Genomic DNA, 20,545 nt, shown 5'->3' with positions numbered 1-20,545 from the left:
CTAAATATAGGTATAAATATAATCATTAATGTCTTTACAAATCACTTCTCAATTATTATTTTTTTATGGCTTTCGATGTCTTAACTCTGAACAAAGCTCTGTGTAAGCATCTGCTAATATATGTGAGTAACTGTCTCTTTTTTGTAACGGTTTTGGTTTACGGACATTTATTCTTTTAATAACCTATTTGTTCGACTTTTTCCTATTCTACCTGTATCAAAGTTGACTTTATCACAGGTGTCGCTGCTCGATAACCAACATAGGTTTCATATTTTTTCACTGGCTTCTACTGGTCATTTTTATTGGCCATTTTCCTAGTGTTTGTTTGCATCTAGTGTATGTTCATTTTGGTGAAAAATAAACTACTGACTGACTGAACTGCAATTTTTGGTCCAGCATTGTCAACCTAATATTTGTCTCAGATCTTCAATGTATATCCAATTTAGATTCCTTTGCTTTGTTCAGGTTTTCTCAGTACACAAGATGAAAATGCTCCAGGAAACGCAGGATTGTTAGATCAGGTTGCTGCTTTACAATGGATCCAAGATAATATTGCTAATTTTGGTGGAGATCCTCAACAAGTTACTATATTCGGTAAATGTGATCTAATACAGTGTACAACCTTTTTGGGGGTACATTTGGCAATTTTCATGGAAGCTGGATACTCCTTCAAATCAAAAACAAGTTAATACTGTTGCAAATGGTATCCAGTTTGCTCAACAGTTGGCACATTGAGCTAAGTATTAGGAACATACTGGCTATTGCGCGTCTGATTACCCTTTTTTGTTGGTTAGAATACAGAGTTGTCTTTGATTTACTGTCTTAAACTCTGCCAACTAAACTGCAATGGCAAGCAGTCCATTTTTGATACCATGTTTGCTTACCTTTATACAATACATGCTGGACCTTCAGAAAGCTTGCTTGCGATTTTGCAATTTATTTATCAAAATTGGGCATTGATTAACATGAAGGATATAAACAAATCTGGCAATTTGTATTAAATAATGACAAATTAACCATTTTCTATATTATGCAGGTGAATCTGCGGGAGCTGCCTCTGTATCCTACCATATGATGTCACCAGTGAGCACAAATCTGTTTTCTCGCGGAATCGCTCAAAGCGGAGTCGTTCCAGCACAATGGACTTTGATTAGAAATCCTTTATATTATGCTCGAAAACTTTCTGAAATTCTCGGATGTCCAACAGATAATAACCAATTACTCGTGAAATGCCTGCAGAATAAACCATTGACTGACGTAGTGGTGGCAAGTGAATTAGAGGGTGCACTTGAACATGGGGTAGGTTAACTAAAAATTGCAAACTTATAATTGAAAACTAAAAATGTGATGTTTTCCACGGCCCTAGTAAAAATCACGGATATAAAAAGATAAAAAAATGTAGCTCTTAAAGTAAAACCTACATCAAAGAGATTTTATCATGTTTTCTCGCTTATATTTTATGTCACAAGGTAGGTTTGATTGTCGATACAGTAACTTTTTGCCCTGTGTGTTTTTTCCTTGTATTTTTCCATTCAGTGTGTTTGTCTCTGTATTGTAATTTTTTCATACCATGGCGGAGTTCAGAATAAATGGTCTAATATTGATCTAATTACGTTGACAGATTAGGGATGCAGTATTAATAAAGTCTGACGTTTTCCAACTTTTTTCAGGGTTGGGCCGGAGTTGTGGACGGTTATTTTATACCTGAAGACCCAATCAATACTCTCCAGTGGTCAAAAGATAAAGATTTCTTACTCGGGCATAACAGCATGGATGGACATATGTTTGCCACACTCCATTTTCCAACTATAAACATCGGAAGTCAGAAATTTTGAATGATATATTGTTTAAAAGGCCATTATTTTGAATAAACTGCCTCACCCTTATAGCGCATCATGCTAAGCATTAGGAATACGCTTGCCATCGCACCTTTGATTATCTTGCGCCATCAAGTCCACGCATCTGAAACAAATAATAACTGTCTAACTAATAACTGCCCGTACCCGGCATGGACAGGCAACCGGACGAAAATCTAGTTGAATTAGACTAAAGAATCAATAAAGGAGGATCTAGTTTAATTAGACATTGTCACTTTTACCAACTAACTAATGATATACGGTACATGGAATAAGGAGAAACTTTACAGGTTACCTAATCCCCGGTCAACTGTATCTGAGATAAATAATCCGATCCTAAATGTTTCTATAGCTTTTTTTAATGCTCCCATTATTCAAAATTACTTTCAGGTTTCCCAATGTCTCGGGATGATGTAAGAATGGCATCCACAAAACTTGCACTTAATATACCGGGTCATGTAGCGGAGGCGATTGCATTCAAATATATTAATTGGGAAGGTGAGGCTATGACAATATACTTATATTTGGACACTGAGTGGCTTTCTAGATTACTTTGCTAAAGTGTTGTTTGTCTTGTTGTTGTTGTTAGGGCACGTTTTTTAATCCGGATAAAAAAGGTTTTCCTCATACCTAGTGGACCATTTATATCAAAGTTTCAGTATTTGAAAATTTTGAGTCCTTTGAATCCCACATTTGTTTGATTTTAATGAGAGAAAACACTGTTTTTATCATGTCAAGTGTGACCACCAACGTCACGGCGATCTAGACATCCCATCTTGAATCCTCTATATTATGTCTTGGACATCACTGGTGAAAACAGCTGGCACAGCCGTCATGTATCAAACATGGAGGACAATTAGCCTTATACATTTCTGATTGACGTAATTCCAAACAATCTAAACTGGTTGATCAATAGTTACCAAAATCAACTCAGGTCCCTCACGACTCCTGTCACACAATTTAAGTTAGTTATATATTGTGTCAACGAACAAATGATGATTGTCTAAAGCAGGGGTTCCCAAACCGCGGCCCGCGGGCCAAATCCGGCCCGCATAACGATTTAAAATGGCCCGCCGAGCTTGAGTGAAATAGTGTGGAAGTTAGTGCAACAGATTTTGTTTCACCTTTTTGCATTCTAGATAGCGCCAAGTGTTATGCCATTATCACACTTTAAGCGCATGTTTTTATCGTAACAATTCATTTAAAGCGTTATCTCAGTTATTCGTACCGGTATTATGATTACATAGGGCAGTAATTTAGTTATGAACCATAAAAGCATAGACATCCCACGCACTTTCGGGCGCTACACTTTCCGGCCCGCGAACATCCCTCCGCTTCAAATTTTGGCCCGCGGTCAATTGAGTTTGGTCTAAAGCATTTTTCGAAAAAGAATGAAATATTTGTCTCTTATCAAAATACTAACTGCCACTGTAAACCTATTTCAATAGTTTATTTATTGCAGAACCAGCCACAGACACATTATGGCCGAAACTTGCCATCGTTGACATGTACACTGACTCAATGTTCGCCACCCCAACTTATTGGACAGCAAATGAAAGATTGTTAGCTAATGGGTAAGTTTTGAATGTTTAATATCAACACATGCAAGATGAGCCATTACCCTACTTTTTTCTCATTCTGTATAAACACTATAGCGCTATTTCAAGTCTCCTGCCCCACCTCGAAAATAACTAGCTAACTATAAGCTACAAATAACAGATAGTAATGAGAAAGCATGTTTTATTCAAAAAACACATTGAAAATATGTGAATGGAACGTAAATAAATATCCAAAATAAGGCAGGCAAGACCAAATATTTTAATTTTTAATTAGCTTCACTCACTCTCAAAAATTGTCTACGTCCTTTGTCCATACCTTTGTGGTGCACGCCCCGTAGTTTGAGAACCACTGCCTCTATATGAAATTTTGTGAATATGGCACTCTTAGAAACTCCAAATGGCAGTAGGTTTCGATTGTTCGGAAAACATTTATTCAGTAGTAACTTATTCTTGGAAGCCATTGGGAAGGGATTCTATTCTGGAGAAGCGGAAATAAACTGGTAATTCGAGAATGACCATCTTATGGAGAAAATACAGTAATGCATTTTTTGACGCCCATCTATAACTGTTTATTTTGCTTATTTTTAGCTGAAAATACACATTTTTTTACAGCACTGGCAGAACATACATGTATAGATTCAGTGAAAAATCGAATATACCAATCTGGCCAGAATGGATGGAGGCTGATCACACAGGGGAATTGGAATATGTATTTGGACATGATTATAGGGTAATACATGTGTTTTTGTTATTCAGGTTTTTGTGTATTGAAAGTACTCTCTATTTTTCCTAAAGTTGCCTGGATGGCGGTTTGCTCTAAACGTTAAGAACATGCTTTCCAATGCACCTTATAATATCCTGACCAGGTACGAAAGTTCGAATCCTGTAGAGAATATTTATCCCAACTTACCCAACGTGTAACCAGTTGAGAGGTCATGGTGGTTCACGAAATGATTGAGCCGTCTTATCGGCTTACCTCCATCTGGAATGGAAATGAAGTTATCAATAAGAATTGGCGTAACACAAGCATTGGTAGGAGTGTAGTATAGTTTATCACTCCATCTAAAACATGGTAATTCCAATATCAGCTTGAAGGGGGATTATAAAAGTTATTCAGCTATATTTCCTCTATATCACACTTTTCTTTTTTTTCTAAATATTAATATATTCTAGCACTTCTCTCGTTTCTCTCTTCTCTTTTTTCTTTTTTTGTGTCCCATTCACCAAATCCTCTCTCATTTTCTCTCACCTTCTTTCTTCTTCTCTCATTTCTCTCCCTCCCATTATTTCTCTTTTGAGTCCTAGATCTCTCACTTTTCTCCCCTCTCTTTCTACCTCTTATTTTTTCTCCCACTCTCTATTTCTGTCTCTGACTTGTTTTTATTTTATTTTTACAGCACAGAAACTTCACCAACGAAGAGTTAACACTAAGCAAATCTATCATGACTTTTTGGACTAATTTTGCATGGAGTGGGTAAGAAGTTTTAATTCTAGATGAAAATCTACATATAGCAACATATCCAGCAACCTTCATTGTGTAAAGCAGTGGAGCGCATCCCACAAGACAATTTTTTGAAGAGGAGTGAAACTAATTAACCCCAAAAATTGTTGTTAGGTTCGATCTTGCTCGCCTTGTTTTGAATATTTACATTTTTTGTTGTTTAAAGATTGCAGAGGGATGTTGTGACAAATTTTGCATGTTTTTGAAATTTTCATTTATTGCATTATGGGGCTCCCGAAGTATGCAAACCAATATGGTGGACATCGGAATGTAATATATGTACTAGGTTAGGGTTAGGCCATAATTTTAGGTATAAATACTACGGGAGGCTCTTGGCTAGTCTTCGAACTGATAATAGGACTAAAATAAGGAAAATTGGAAAAAAATTATCGCCTAACCCTAACCTGTTACCCATGTTACGTTCCGATGTCCGCCAGAAAAAAAATTGATGTGACAGACTATTTTTAAAAGTGTTATTTTACTTTAGAAATCCCAATTATCCAAACCAAGGCGACATATTTGCTGAATGGCCTGAATTTACTTCTGATACAAAATATGCTCTTGAACTCAACTCCAGCACTGCATCGGAACCAGAAATATATTCTCCTATTTTAAGTAATTACAGGTAAGATTCCTAAAAATAAGAAATTTCCTCAAGAAGGCAAGTATAAAATGCCAGTCATTTTACTGCAGAATCGTCTACTGGTAATCATAAGAAACTTACAGTACAAGAATTGGCTATTATTTTACAAAACTGGTATTAAAAAATAACATTTTCCTAATTTGTCACTGAAGAAAAATTTCATTTGTTTGGATATGAAGTGTTTTATTTATAAATAGTTTTGTCTTTCGATTTACGTAACAAAAACAAATAACGAGGATAGAATTTTTATATTCCGCTATTTAAATTATTTTTTATTTAGAGGAGAGATCGTAGAATTCTGGACAGATTTATTAAAAGATATTTGGACTCTTCCGCTTGGTTCATGCCCAGCTGATGAATCAAGATCTAAGATTTCGAATTCAGTTACAAATAAAGAAAAACCTAATATTAAGGTCAGTTTGAATAATCACAAGAAAACAGTTTCTGCTTGAAATGATATTGATTATTTAATAAACAAGTCAAAATTTTAGCATAGTATTTCTTCTAAATCAGCAGGTATCAAACTGGGATCCGCGGACGCCTCAGGACCCCTGGGGAGGAATATCATTGGGGCCGCAAGAGCCTATAGTTTTGGCGTTATAGGCTAACGTTGTCTTTTTGCATTTTCTTCTTCTTGTAAAAAAATTCTTTTCTGTTCAACTACAGTATCAAATGCTTCGAAACTTTCCGTGGTTTATAATTTTTGTTGTCTATTACTTTTACTTATTTAAAAAAAATTCTGTATGCTCTATGGAATTCGTTTTTCACTTCAAATATCTGTGTGATTGATGACAACTTTAAAATTAACAAATTCGTGCCGTGGTTCCGTGATCGCAGTTCGGCGATCTTGTCAGACTACCTGTTCTGTAAATATTCGCATTCTTTTTATTAGAAGTAAAATGGCTGAACAGTGAAAAATCGACTAGGACTTTTCCCAAATAAGGCCTTTCCTATAAAAAAATGTTGATAGTGGCATCTGCGCTTTTTGCAGTAGTTTTTAGAGGAGTGCAAAACAAAAATTCAATTTAAATATCATATTCATGAATATGATTATATTGCACAAAAACAAGTAGTTGTGAGCAAAACGCCACTGCATTTAAAATCACTATCCCCTTCGTCTCCGCTTACTTATTTGTGTACGTGAGGAGTGGTAGCTAATTTAAATGTTGTCTGAATCGCTCTATGCTATGTTTTTCTATCGTGTTTACAGTTTAAAAATTGTGGGGATCCGCGATTACTTCGGGAATTTATAGGGGGTCTGTAGGCACGTAAAGTTTGAGGACCACTGATCTAGATAATATATCCGTTGGCTAACTGTTTACGTTACGCGATCACGGATTAAAGATCTTGAGTCAAAGATATTGTTTGTTCACAAGGACCACAAGTCCCTTCACCACCTCATCAGGTGTTACAGTTTATGTTGGGAAAAATATTTTGATAATGTTAAGTCTTTTTCGGCGTGTTGTTGTAGTATTGTCTGCAGGGAAACATGTGACATCTTATAATAAACCCTCTGTTATAAGTTCATTTGAACAGACATAGGTAGATTATTATTAATGGTGCCCTTCCATTTGAAGTAGTTTCGCTACTTGTAAAGTTATGGGTGCAAATGGGATATAAACAAATATCTTCATAAATTCACCCTGAATGTTTTTGTTCTTATAAAAAAACAATCAATTATTGAATAACTTAGTTCAATTCAATTGCATACAAGCTAATATAAATATTTTGAGATGTATTGCACTCAAATAGATGATGTAGGATTTGTCATAACTTTGTTTTTAGGCTCAGCTTAAAGCAGTAACATGTCCACCTGATCCTCTTATACGAGCTACAGAAAGTGGATGCGTACAAGGATATGAATATGAGTCTAATGGGAAGATAATTGAAAGATATCTTGGGATTCCTTATGCTGAACCTCCAATAGGTAAAGAAAGAATAAACAGTCACTTGCTTTCTGGTTGAATCTGTAACTGAAGATGACACTCTGTATTACTGACTCAAATCAGACTTGAGTTATTTATTTATCAAAGACATTAAGTGATTCAAGTTATCTAAATAGGAATGGTTCGTACTTGTTAATTTGATGAGGCTTAACTTAGGAATCAACTCGAGACTTCGATGACTCATAACTCAACTTAACACTCAATCTGAGTTCTCTCTGCCCATCACTGCTGTAAAGTTTTTTAATGCTGACAAAATTTAATAATTTCGAGAAGACCAAGTCATTCAGTTGGTATTAGGGAAACTCGGTTTTAAATTCTTCTATCCTGCACTGCTTTGAAATAATATATGACAAAATTTAATGAATTTATAAGACCAAAGTTACACAGGCTATTTTGTTTATCAAGGCTTTATGTTCAGTCAAAAAATTTTCTATTTTAGGATACTTGCGATTTTCAAAACCACAAAAACCTGTCGGATGGTCTGATAATCTCAATGCAACAAGTTATCAAAAAATTTGTCCACAAAATTCAGTTTTGGATGAAACGATGAGCGAGGATTGTTTGTATTTATGCGTATATGTTCCTCAAGTCAATGTTACTGCTGATACGACAGCGGGGTTGCCAGTTATGATCTGGATTCATGGTGGTGGATATCAAAATGGTAACGGAATGGAAAAATTGAAAGGTATGCACAGGAGGAAAGTTATGATGCGGGGAAATGTGCTGTAATAAAAGGGGTTAGAATGAGCAAAATCAGTTAAAAAATTATTTGTAAAATGACTGAGGTCTAGCATGGATTTCAATTACCTTTTGCATGAACGTAAGTTTTGCACTGGATCTCCTGTACTCATTTGCTTTATTTAACTCTTTACCTAAAGTCTAATCTGAAATTCATCGGCACCCATACATTTTGCTTTCAACACTAAGTTTCAGATTGTATTATTCTGGTTTAGCATACATCGATTGTTTAGTTAAGACATAAAAGGGACTCTCCTCTGTAGAAGGCGGTTCCTGTTCGGTTTGAACTGTATCAACTATTTTGAGTGTCATTCTGATATCTACTCTTGCAGGTGACACCCTCGCAGCACTTGGTGACGTTATTGTGATTAATTTCAACTACAGACTTGGAAGTTTTGGATTCTTAACAACTGACGATGAATATTCTCGAGGAAATTATGGATTATTTGATCAACAAATGGCTTTGAACTGGGTGAAAGATAACATTGGAAATTTTGGTGGAAATCCAGGTAAACATGGGTATAATATTCTATAATATTGTTTGAGAAATGATGTTCAAATATGCCTTAGATCTGTATAAGGGTTTAGATTGGTTAGGATAAGGATGGCATATCATTTTTATTCCTGATATGAGGTAAGCCAATTAGATGACTGAATCATATGACAAAACACTGCCTCTTGTCCGGTTAGCAGTCCATGCAAGATATTGGATTAATTAACCAGTTATTTGTCTCAAATTCATGGAATTGATGGTCATCGATCAGCAGTTAACCACCCTACGGCGGTGAAGAGTCTAGCAATCCTTTTGCACACAATTATCTTCCACAGTATTTAAACCTGCTTACCCATACCGATGGCAAGCGTATTCTTAATGCTCGCGCCGTCCACTGTAGATTTTTGAATTTTTTATTGTTAAATATATAAAAAATGTAAGACGATTGGTGCAAACCCTATAACCACCAATTTTCTCAATAACATGAAATTTTATTTTGAACAGAATATGGGAGAGTTATAAGTAGTTCACCCAATTTTTGACTTTTTCTAGATAAAATCACAATATTTGGGAACTCAGCAGGAGGTCAGAGTGTTTTGCTTCAATCACTGAGTCCAACTAACGATGATCTAGGAATAAGTAAAGCGATTATTGAAAGTTCTTCGATTCTTCCGTATGATGACATGAAACAACTCGATAAAACTGTTAGGTTTGGATTACAAATATTATTGTTTTTATTGAACCTTATTCAAGTTTTTTATGAAAATTTTGATTTGTAAAAAATTAACAAACTATGATATTATCATATTCGTTTTTTTGTTTTGGGATGTCCAGGTTTATATATTTTGTGATTTGTAAGTTTCTTTCTTTCCAAACAAAGCTCTATCCAAGTCTGCATTTATGCACACAACATATGTAAATTGTCATTTTTTTCAGCTTAGCACAAGCCGCTTCTTGTGATGTCAATTCTGGAAATGATGTCATAGTCAATTGTTTACGTAATCTTGACGCAGCATCGTTGCTGACTTTTCAGTCATCCACAGGATTAAGTTATCTTCCAACAATTGATGGAGAATTTATTCCAATTCATCCACGAGAACTTGTAACTGAAGATCGAGTCAAAAATTGGAATTATGTTATTGGTAAAAGATCTTTTATCTCGACAATTTTCTCTTTTTTGTGATCAGACCAAATCATGAAAGCTTCCTAGCCGTCCCAAAAATGTTGTGTCAGCATTTGCACCATGCATAGCGATATGTTCGAATGTTTGTGCCTTATCCTATGCTAAAGTATCAGATTTCCCCTTGTTTTTTTGTTAAGAGTTTAATTATGAATATATCAGGTGCAAACAATGGAGATGGGAGTGTAAGATGGGGAGATGTACAAACTGTTAATAATGAAGAGAAATTCCATGAAGTCATCAATAAATGGTTGGAAGCAACTTATGGATGGAGAACAAATTTAATAGATCAACAATATGCGGATTACGATGATTTAAATTTCTTTCAAGACGAACAGGTTACTTCCTTTCCTCTCTCTTCTTTTCTGCTGTTCTGATTTTCATCCTTTTCTGAATCATAATTTTTTCCCTTTTTCAGAAAATGCAAATTCATTTAACGAATTTATTTGGTCAAGAACGATACATCGGTCAAGCGTTACAAATTGCAGATGATTATGTCCAACTCGGAGCCGAAGTTTATTTTTATTATTTCACGTATCCCCATGACAGGTAAGACAGGGTTTCTCGAAATAGACGTCCATCTAGGGTCCATGGAGCAATCTTTTGAAGGAGACAAGCAAAATCTTCCATTAAGTGCCATTTACAATGACTATATTAATTTAAAGTAAATAGAATGTAACTTGTGTGATATTTGACTGTGATTCATTTATTTTTGCTGGCTTCTTTATTATTGAACTGGTGCTCGAAATAACTGATTGAAACATATTAAAAGGGGGGCCAATGATCATAGGTTAGTTAGTCAGTCACTATGAAAAGCAGGGGTCGCTCGTGGGCCAAAATAATGGTTGCAAGTCATTGGCGGGCCACACATATTTTTAGAAAGTTGAAAACCGAGCGGATAATAATTTTTATAATAAAAATGAAGCAGTGATACATCTCTCGAATAGAATATTGATTTATTTCCCTCATTGCATTGCACATTCGGCACCATCGAACCCTTTGCACGAAGCATCAACTTTTCTGCGTTTTGTTGCCATTTGTCTAATTATAATTAAATTATAGGCTCATTAAACAAGTAATTGTGAATTTTATACTTGTTAGATCATAATATAATTTAGTCTACATGCGTTTCACAATGAATTGTGTAACGTGAAAAATATATTCGTCAAAACAGCTGTTTTGTTACTATAGTTCAGTGAAGTGACGCGGGCCGGATTATGTTACTCCGCAGGCCGTAGGTTGCCGACCCCTGATGTAAAGTGATAACATTAACTTCCTAGTAATAAAGATCTGATAGGCCATTTAAATCATCAATTTGCGCAAATTAATATTATATAGTTTTTTCCTTCTTTTTCTTAATTACTCATCAAATCCTGGAATTAAATTCAGCTGTTATTTTTTAGGCCAGATTTTTATGGATTTCCGTCATGGGCTGGCGCAGCTCATTCAGCTGAGTTTTCTTTTGTATTTGGTGATGTCATCAACGATGTCACACAACCAGAAGAAGTTAAAGATTTTAGCAAAAGAATAATTCAGTATTGGAGCAATTTTGCTAAGTCAGGGTAAGTGTAGGCTAAATTTAAAAATACTTATTCGGTTGCATTGCTCGTTTTTATTTTTTCTTGCTAGTACAATAGTACTTTGGTCTAGCTATTTTAAAAGGTAGAGGCCCCAGTTAGCTTATGGGTTAAAGCGCTGGACTCGACTATCTCGGAATCACACATTGAAAATTTTATGCCAACCCCAGTGTTCCCTCTAAAGTGCGCGCGCACACGCATAGATTTACTGCGCACAGACGTATTTCGATGTAATGTAACAATGTTCTCGGTTGGCAGGTTGAGAAAATTTGTTGTTGGCCCACCCATTATCCGGTTAGAACGCCAAAATTTCTTCATAGGTTTTTGCACAAATATAAGTCATTTTCAAAAAAGTGCGCACACACCAAAATTTCTGCGCACACATACTACAAAAAATTAGAGGGAACATTGGCCGACCCCATGCCTGCCACGTTAATGTAATAGTCTTATATATATCAATGCCCGCTTATGCAAAACATTTTTTTTGAAAACATTAAATACAAATTAAGGCTTTATTTAATGTAAGTGGCTCCTTTACCCCTCTGTGGAATGATAGACGCTTATATAAGGCTCTAATTGGAGTGGAACTCTAATTGATGGTGTGGAACATGACATGCTTTGACAAACATGAAAAATTCTGTTGCTTAAAACCCTCAGCTCGTACCTATAAGTACCTGCCAGTTTAGCAACTCGTTCTGAAAAAAGTTGAAGTCTCTTCAAAAAGGATTTTTGTTTAACGTAACATAATACAGAATGAAACTCAAAATTTCATTTTTCTCATTGTCTAACTTTGCCCTTATTTTACACTGTTTTTTGACTTAGGAATCCTAATACAGGATATTCTGTTGACCCTGACCCGGAAGTAAATTGGGATAACTATAAGGGGTCACGACCTGCATCTTCGGCGAAAAATTACATTCAACTTGATCTTGGTAACAAAACAATGATGTTGCAAAATTTACTTCTGACTGAAAATGCTTTCTGGAATGAACATTTGATCGCTGAAGCTGAATTCTGCGAAATTGAAATTGTGGAAGTAAGATTTTTTTCCCTTTCGAATCTGTGTACGCGCTATGTGTTAAAACCGATTGAAAAACATCTGAAGTGAAATTCATAGCAAAACCAAGATTTTACGTGTAAGTTTTATGTCTGTCTTGGCCCTGAAGGAGGGCACATTAACTTTTCCATTCAATTGATGCGTTAGTAAAGTTCTCATATTCACACTAAAGTTCAAACAATTTTCTCAACCTTGAGTTGGTAGTCGGAACGACTTTCGAATTTCCTAATAGCTGGAAGTTTTTGGAAGATTCGTTTGACTACATTTGCCCTGTCACCGAAACCTGTGATCACCCCAGCCAGCTGATCCATCTGTAAAATACATATTAAAATAGTAATTACACAGTTTCATTTTGTATCTCTAGACAACAACTCCTACCCCTCCTGTAACTGACCCGGACAATCCTTTAGTAATGACGAGTGGAGGAAGAATTCGTGGAATGAGAATTAAGAATGAAATGTATGATGTTCATGTTTTTCTTGGAATTCCATTTGCAAAACCACCGGTTGGAAACAGAAGATTTGCTAAATCAGAGAAAGCCGATCGTAAGTTGGATCGGGTTTATAACTTTCAATCCTTCATGCTAGAGACTATGAAATGAAGTTGTATGGGAGTTGCAGCATGATAAACCCATAATGACAGCAAAGGAAGAAACGAAGTTTCGAACAATCTTCTGAGCGTTATTGAGGATCTTGATAAAATTTGGTTTCTTTGATGGGTGACTTACACAAATTTGAAAATTATTTTTTATCATAGTTCTTTTTAAATTTTTTAAATACGATTCATAGTTACCAAATAAATCATTCTGCAAAAACTGGCTTTTTACAAAAATTCACATTAATTTGGCAAAGAAAATGGGTGTGCTCGTCCGAAATAAAAAAATTTTGGTGTTCCGTGATTTTTGCTTGGCTGACTTCATAAATATTCCCTAATCATTAGCGCCTGAAATAAGTGCTCTAATCTCACAGAAAATGATCAATAGTATAATTGTACTTCAATTCTGCAAAAATTAGTTTTTTGCAAATTTGAAAACTGTTTTTTTTTTTTCAACATTATTAAATTATGGAACCATTTTCGCCCGACCAATTTTACAAATTTTTCTGGATGTTAAAAATGATTCGAACTCGATCTAATTCTACAGCATGGACAAACATACTTGAAGCAAATCTTCCAAAACCTCCTTGTCTTCAAACAACATCTGATGGAAATATTATCGGTGATGAAGATTGTCTTTATCTGGATGTTTTTATGCCTACAGGATTGATCGGAAGTGAGTATTCATAGGAAAATATTTATCATTCATATTCATCCTGAGAGAGAGGAAAGCTGCTGAGATGTCATAGCCAAGGGGATGTCGCAAGTAGTTTTATCAAATTTCAGGCATATCTTAACACTGTACTGCACAAGTATTATCTTAGATTATTTTCTCATGGGCACTAATTGAAACATTTTAAAATTCCATAGGAAATATCATCGCTTAGTTTAGAATAAACATATTTGTTCCGGAGGGGAAAAAAGATGTTAGGACGGTTTAATCATATGACGGACTACAGTTACCAGTCTATGTCCTGTACGGAATCAGTTAACCAGTTACTTGTTTTTAGGTGCTTACAATGCTTATTAAACCTATTTACCATTCTGAATAATGAATTCAAAAAGTTAGAATTTTTGATTTCCTATTTTAGCAAATACGACCTCGACACCTGTGATGATGTGGATTCATGGTGATGCTAACGGAGAAGATCCCGGAAAATATGTTGGCAGTTTTTGGAGTGGTGGAGGGAGTCCAGGGTGGAACTCTGGATACAACACCTTAGATCCATCATACATTTCAAGTTTGGGAGGAGTCGTGATAATTCGGCCAAGTTTTAGACTCGGAGCGCTTGGATTTTTAACAACTGAAAATGACATAATGAAGGGAAATTACGGACTTTCTGATCTCCAACAAGCGTTGCTATGGGCAACAGAAAACGCAGGAAATTTTGCCGGAGATTCTGAAAAATTGACGCTGATTGGACAAGGATCCGGGAGTGCAGCAGCAGAGATATTGGTGAGTTTCATACTTGCAAATAACAACTTTTATTATTTAGCTACACATTCTGCTAAGCGTTGGAATCAAGCTTGCAATCGGCTCATAGGCTCGCTGGTTCAAATCCAATTGGGAAAAAATTATGTGCAAACGAATTACTGGGTTCATGTTCACAAAGAGTGGTGAATGCAAGCACTGCTTCCTTCAGCATAAAGTTTTTGTATCTAAACCATAATAACTGGTTACATATTCCCATATCCAACATGGACTGATAACCGAGCAAGAGACAGTAACAGTCTCTACCACTGGAAATATGAAAATTTCTTTATTTTACTTTAACAGGCGATATTACCATCTACAAGATCCCACGTAAAAAGATCGATCAGTCAAAGTGGATCAATATTCTCACCCTGGGTTTTCTGTAATCCAGATCAATGTAGAAACATCGCTAAATCAGTGGCAGAATCAAGCAATTGCGGAAACTTTGAAAACGAGGCTGAAACATTAGATTGCTTACGTAATCTGGACGCAAATAATATCGTCCAATCAATGCCCTTGAAACCAATGACATCAAACTCTGATGACATCAGCAATGCATGGGGCACTTGGAGATTTACAATTGATGATGACATCATTCCAAATGACGTCAATATGACACAATTACTCTCTGAATCAGAGATTGATTTTATGACTGGAACAACGAGTCACGAATTCTTCAGATATTTGAAGGTGAATTATAATATTTCTTTTAATTGGAAGACTTGTGTCATCATTTATAATCATTTGAATAAAATAATCAAAACTCGCACACAAATAACTTCCATTGGTGACAAACTCAGCTTGTCTTGTGACTCGACTTGGCTTGTGTTTTGGGGGTTTGGCGACTTCCACTCATCTCTGTGTTTATATAAATACTGGTTATTTTTTTAGAGAGAGATATCCTAATTTGAAAATTTTGTGTTCCATATATCTTTATTGACCATTATGTTTGTATTGATATATTGCCAATATAACATTTTTTACCAAGTGGGGGGTATAAGAATTATTAAGATTAAAATAACTATTGAAGTTTGTTCCACAGAAAACTTTCTAAACATGCCCATTTCTGTTTGAAATTTTACGTTCGAAATCCATTTTTAATTTCTCTGGGTATCTTTACCACATTGTTGCATTAGTTCCATAGTTAAACCATGTTAATTTTTCAAATTCTACATTTAATCTTTGAAGTTCTATATTTTTGTGTCAAATATTTAATGTCTCAATTGAACTAGTTAATTGGCCATGATTTCAAATAAGACAACATTATTCCCATTCAGGCTGCAGGAACTTGGTTACACTTCGTTAATTTTTCAAATGATAGACTTAATTATGACACAACTTGACAAATTTCCCATTTTGCGCTAATTTTTTAATTAAACTATATAATTAAATAACGAAGATTTTCAACTTGAGTCAATAATGTTGTTATTCAGGCTGCATATCCAGATTCAGTAGGCAGATCACAATCAGAAAGCACTTTTCTTCAAACCGCTATAAAAGACACATATCGATTTCTGATTGGTGGAGAAATTGACCAATGGTCTCCTGAGTTATACAACACACTTACACACGAATATACAAACTGGGATGAAACAGAAAATGTTGAATTTGAATCTTCAGTCAAATATTTTACTGATTTCATGTTTGCTGTTGATTCATCAAAAAGTTTGGAAGCAAAATTGGAGTCAGGGTAAGATGAATTTATTACGTTTCGATAGATTTTTCGGAAGACAAAAGTGGGATCACTTTTTGCGGATTTTGAAGAGTCTTGCTTTATGATGTTATTATGTTTTAAAGCATTGTCTCGTCATTTTCTATTTCAGAATTGGATCTCTCTACCAATATGTTCTTATTCGACCTCTTGCATTATCTAACACTTCATCGTTACCTACATGGCTTGGAGGACGTCATGGTGATGACGTCATATACACGTTTGGTTTACCCTTCACACAACCTTCCAAGTTTTCGGACAGTGACAGAGAATTCAGTTTGGCAATAATGGGATATTGGACTAATTTTGCGTGGGGAGGGTGAGGTTGAATTTTATTTTCAGCGGTTTTTTAAATTCTATCAAAATTTATAGTTGATGAAAATTTTAGGGATTAAATTTTGAAGTGAAATTGTTTAGTTTAGATTAATATTTTGATGAATAATTTTATGGACTAAAAGGTCACCACTTTCGTCCTATCTATTTTAGCATGACAGATTGAAAAATTTGGCTCGGATCCCCATGTCCACCCCCCCAAATGCATGGCGTTGTGTTAAAATGAACAAATCCTGGCTGCGTACGTTTCAATGAATCAAAAAAACAATAAAACTCTCTCTTAAATTCCTATTTTCCGTTTTTTAGAAACCCAAACAACGCATTTTCATCAAACACTTGGACAGAATATACAAATGAAAGAAAATCGTATTTGGAAATGAATTCAAATGTTATTCAGCCATTGAACAATCCAACTGATTATAACATCGAAAAAAATAATCTATGGAGCCAGGTTGTTTCTCAGTTTCCTAAAGGTTTGTTGCCGAGATATTTTCTATTGTTGCATTGACTTTTATAAACTCTAGTCAAATATAAGATTCGTTGGAAATAGGCTTTGGAGAAAAAGTGGAATTTGCCAAATATTCAATTTTTGAATTATTTGTTCCGTTATGTTTTCGATAAAAAATTCAGACAAGTAATTGCTTCGTGGAAAGTTTCACTCTAGTCAAGGCAAGTAGCAAATGGCCATATGAACGAAGCTATACATCATCCGACAAATCATGAATGTTTCAAACTACTAATATGAACCCACAGCACTCAACCACTGGTACTATTTTTCTTTTTTTAAGAGCCAATATTTCAAGTTTATTTTTATTTTTAAACATGTGAATGTTTTTTTAACCTTGTGAAAAATATGGGAATACTCCATAATAAGAATACAAGGGATTTTCATGTTTATCATGAGAGAAAAAAGTCGATAAGACGACCTAATCATATAGAGAATCACAATCTTTCGTCCGGTTATCAGTCCATGTCGATGTAGGCCAGTTATTGGTTTCGGACTTGATGGTGAAGGAAGCTGTACGATTTACCAGATTTCGATATTTTTCTCGTGCAACTATCAATAGATAGCAAAAAAAACATGTTGATCTAAAAAACATGAAACATTGATTCACAGCAATTGAAGCGGGGTCGCGAAAGACTCAATGAGTCGTCCAGTCAGCGACACCTTCCCCCAAGCCAGATTTTAATTAATATTTACAATCTATATTATTTCAACCAGGTCTCGTTTCGACAACAACTCCTGTGCCTGTTTCGTCAACAACAGTCTCCAGTATTTCCCAATCTACATGTCCGAGCGCGATTTCTCCAATTGGAGAAGGTCTCGGACTTTCTTTGACGCCTTCTGAAGCCGATACTGCAATTTATATCATGTTTAGTTTCTGTCTTGTACTTGGTTTTATACTGATCGTGTTCCTTTTATTGTGGGCGTGGCAAGGGCGTATCATCAAATCAAAAAACGCCAAAATCATAAAGAGAAATTTGATGTTCCAAAATGAACTTTTTGACAACAACACAGTTAAAAAGGCCGAAGAAACTGTTTCTGCTCTTTAGTATGTCATGTAGTGAAGCGAAGAAGTGAAAATTATCTTTAACTAATCGTAGCCTACCTAAGCTCCATACTTACCGATTAAAACTGAGATTATGTCTATACACTGTAAATATCCTTTTTTGAATTACAATATAATTATAGTTGAGAGTTCATCCACACTTTTTCTACTCATCCATTACATCTTTATTTAAATTTCTCTTTTTTAATGAACATCGTTTCTGATTAGTTGAATGTCACCATTCTAAATCTTTGCTAATTGCATCATCAAAATAAATTATCTACAGATAGTGACAAGGTGATTATCGAATTGCATATATATAATGTCGAATTCAACTTCTGCGTGCTAGGTCAAAGGTTACAGAAATGGAACCTATCAGCTTACCAGGAAAACTTTGCACCGTCGTTTGAAAATTTGCTGAAAACAAGGTCGCGCGCACTTTTAAGGGGGTGATATCCGAGAAAAGATTACGGGCGACCGAAGAGCTCTTTCATGTTTAACGTCTATTTTCGCAAAAAGTCCTTGTTTGCGAAGGCATTTCCGCAATGGGTTTTCGAATAAATGTAGCATTAATAGAAGAGTTTATTAAATTGGCTTCCGAGGAAATAGTCTGTTCAGGGTGGCGGACTCCACCTTGAAACATGAAGAAGTGAAGTTGTTCAATTCTGAATGCTTCAATTACCCGTCGACATCACCCGAGCCAAAATGCTCGTGGCACAGATAAACTGGTCGATTCATGTTTGTTCGGGTTGATTTAATCTCATTTGATGATCGCCTTAATAAGCCGCTGACTTCATTTCCTGGTATGTGGATTAGAGATGTACCGATGTATCGGGTATCGGTATCGGCAATATCGGCCATTTTTTCGGTATCGGCCGTGTATCGGTATCGGTTAGATTAAGGCCGATATTTCCGATATATTTACCATTTTGATATGGTCCAGAATGTTTTAAAAGATGAGTTGGAATACTACTTTTTAATTTATTTTTTGTCTGGAGAGATCGTGAGCTATGAGCCATACATGTCCCACCCCCGCGATAGAATAGGATTCACGTGTTTTTAGCTATTTATCAGCCAACTAATTTGGCTATTTTCGCTGTCAATCATTTATATTGACATTTTTAATATTACATAGTAATTATGAAGAAATATATCAACATAGCACATAACAAAAAGCAACTAGGCACCCATCATACAGTGGAATTGGGGTCCCTATTAACGGCACATAGACTTTTGGCACGGGTATAAGTTCTGACTGTTTGTCGTCAAGTACGAGTGTCATTTAGTCCGTCGACATCGATAAACTAAATTCCGACACAATTATCCATCCCTCTACGCAGGTATTAATTTTAATTTTGTTTAACTACACAATTACTTTATAGATATATTAGCATGACCGCCTAGCCCCAGACTGTCTCAAAATATATGATAGTAATTGTAAAATATTATAAAATAGTAAAGTAAAAAAACATCCTCGACGGTTATGGGTAATCCTCCTTTTTGTCGGTGCTGATTGATAGTCTTTCATGTTGGCTTTGACTTATTGCTTCGACGATTACGATTAGCCACGAAATAAAAAACTTGTAAAATGCTTTTAATTTGAACGTAGGACGGCGGCGCTAGAATGTGTGGGCGATATTCGATATTCTTTTAAACACTAATAACGATATTCGAGGATCGCGATATTAACATCAAATTCAAATTGGACATCCCGGCTTATGAGTTTTCTAATTGAACACCGAGATTACTAGCGTTACTGTACAATGTATCTTAATCATTTAAAGCAATCACCAAACATTAATTTCATATTATGTGATATATCTTTTTTTCGATCTGAAATAATGTGTACTATGAACAACACTCAAAGACCATTGTTTTAACCCGTCTGCCTTACACAGCACACCTAATTAAGTAATAATCACATAGTATCGGTATCGGAATATCGGTAATATCGGCCTTTTTGTAGTATCGGCGTATCGGTATCGGTATCGGCGTTTTTAGCTGGTATCGGATCGGTATCGGTATCGGCGACAAAAGTGGTATCGGTACATCTCTAATGTGGATTGCTTCTTGAGTTTGATATTTTGATAGCGGCCTATTGAAACCAAACTTTTGTTGGAAGTTTCGATCATTATTTTTTTATGAACATTTGCAAACGAATCACACTTATATAAGTGCGGAGTTTTCTCAGCAAGTTGATAGCTACCTTTTCCGTAACCTTTGACCTCCTACCATTCTAAAGTAAAATTGGGAAGTTTTTATTAAACGCTAGTTTGGATTTTGACGAATACCAGTGATTGACTGGCACTCAAATGATTGAAACAGCAATAAAC

The 20,545-nt window shown here is 35.4% G+C and overlaps 1 protein-coding gene across 1 annotated transcript in view; it reads left to right on the top strand.

Annotated features, from left to right (window-relative positions):
* The window catches only part of LOC120335102 (uncharacterized), a 33,788-nt gene extending 14,768 nt beyond the window's left edge, over window positions 1–19,020 (top strand). The window contains exons 11-36 of the mRNA XM_078112765.1: window positions 466–594; window positions 1,037–1,299; window positions 1,671–1,821; window positions 2,247–2,354; window positions 3,319–3,430; window positions 4,028–4,145; window positions 4,813–4,889; window positions 5,404–5,541; window positions 5,840–5,972; window positions 7,345–7,486; window positions 7,945–8,190; window positions 8,576–8,752; window positions 9,289–9,445; window positions 9,673–9,878; window positions 10,079–10,254; window positions 10,335–10,465; window positions 11,320–11,478; window positions 12,316–12,529; window positions 12,915–13,095; window positions 13,692–13,820; window positions 14,236–14,600; window positions 14,922–15,308; window positions 16,052–16,308; window positions 16,442–16,648; window positions 16,969–17,135; window positions 17,885–19,020. Of these exons, the coding sequence (XP_077968891.1) occupies window positions 466–594; window positions 1,037–1,299; window positions 1,671–1,821; window positions 2,247–2,354; window positions 3,319–3,430; window positions 4,028–4,145; window positions 4,813–4,889; window positions 5,404–5,541; window positions 5,840–5,972; window positions 7,345–7,486; window positions 7,945–8,190; window positions 8,576–8,752; window positions 9,289–9,445; window positions 9,673–9,878; window positions 10,079–10,254; window positions 10,335–10,465; window positions 11,320–11,478; window positions 12,316–12,529; window positions 12,915–13,095; window positions 13,692–13,820; window positions 14,236–14,600; window positions 14,922–15,308; window positions 16,052–16,308; window positions 16,442–16,648; window positions 16,969–17,135; window positions 17,885–18,216 (4,862 nt within the window). The 3' untranslated portion in view covers window positions 18,217–19,020. The remainder of the gene's footprint in view (window positions 1–465; window positions 595–1,036; window positions 1,300–1,670; window positions 1,822–2,246; window positions 2,355–3,318; window positions 3,431–4,027; window positions 4,146–4,812; window positions 4,890–5,403; window positions 5,542–5,839; window positions 5,973–7,344; window positions 7,487–7,944; window positions 8,191–8,575; window positions 8,753–9,288; window positions 9,446–9,672; window positions 9,879–10,078; window positions 10,255–10,334; window positions 10,466–11,319; window positions 11,479–12,315; window positions 12,530–12,914; window positions 13,096–13,691; window positions 13,821–14,235; window positions 14,601–14,921; window positions 15,309–16,051; window positions 16,309–16,441; window positions 16,649–16,968; window positions 17,136–17,884) is intronic.
* Window positions 19,021–20,545: the final 1,525 nt, after the last annotated feature.

Source organism: Styela clava, chromosome 1 (assembly GCF_964204865.1).
Source record: "Styela clava chromosome 1, kaStyClav1.hap1.2, whole genome shotgun sequence".
NCBI lineage: Eukaryota > Metazoa > Chordata > Ascidiacea > Stolidobranchia > Styelidae > Styela > Styela clava.
The sequence above is the reverse complement of the archived record's forward strand: the minus strand, read 5'-3'. Positions and strand labels throughout refer to the sequence as shown.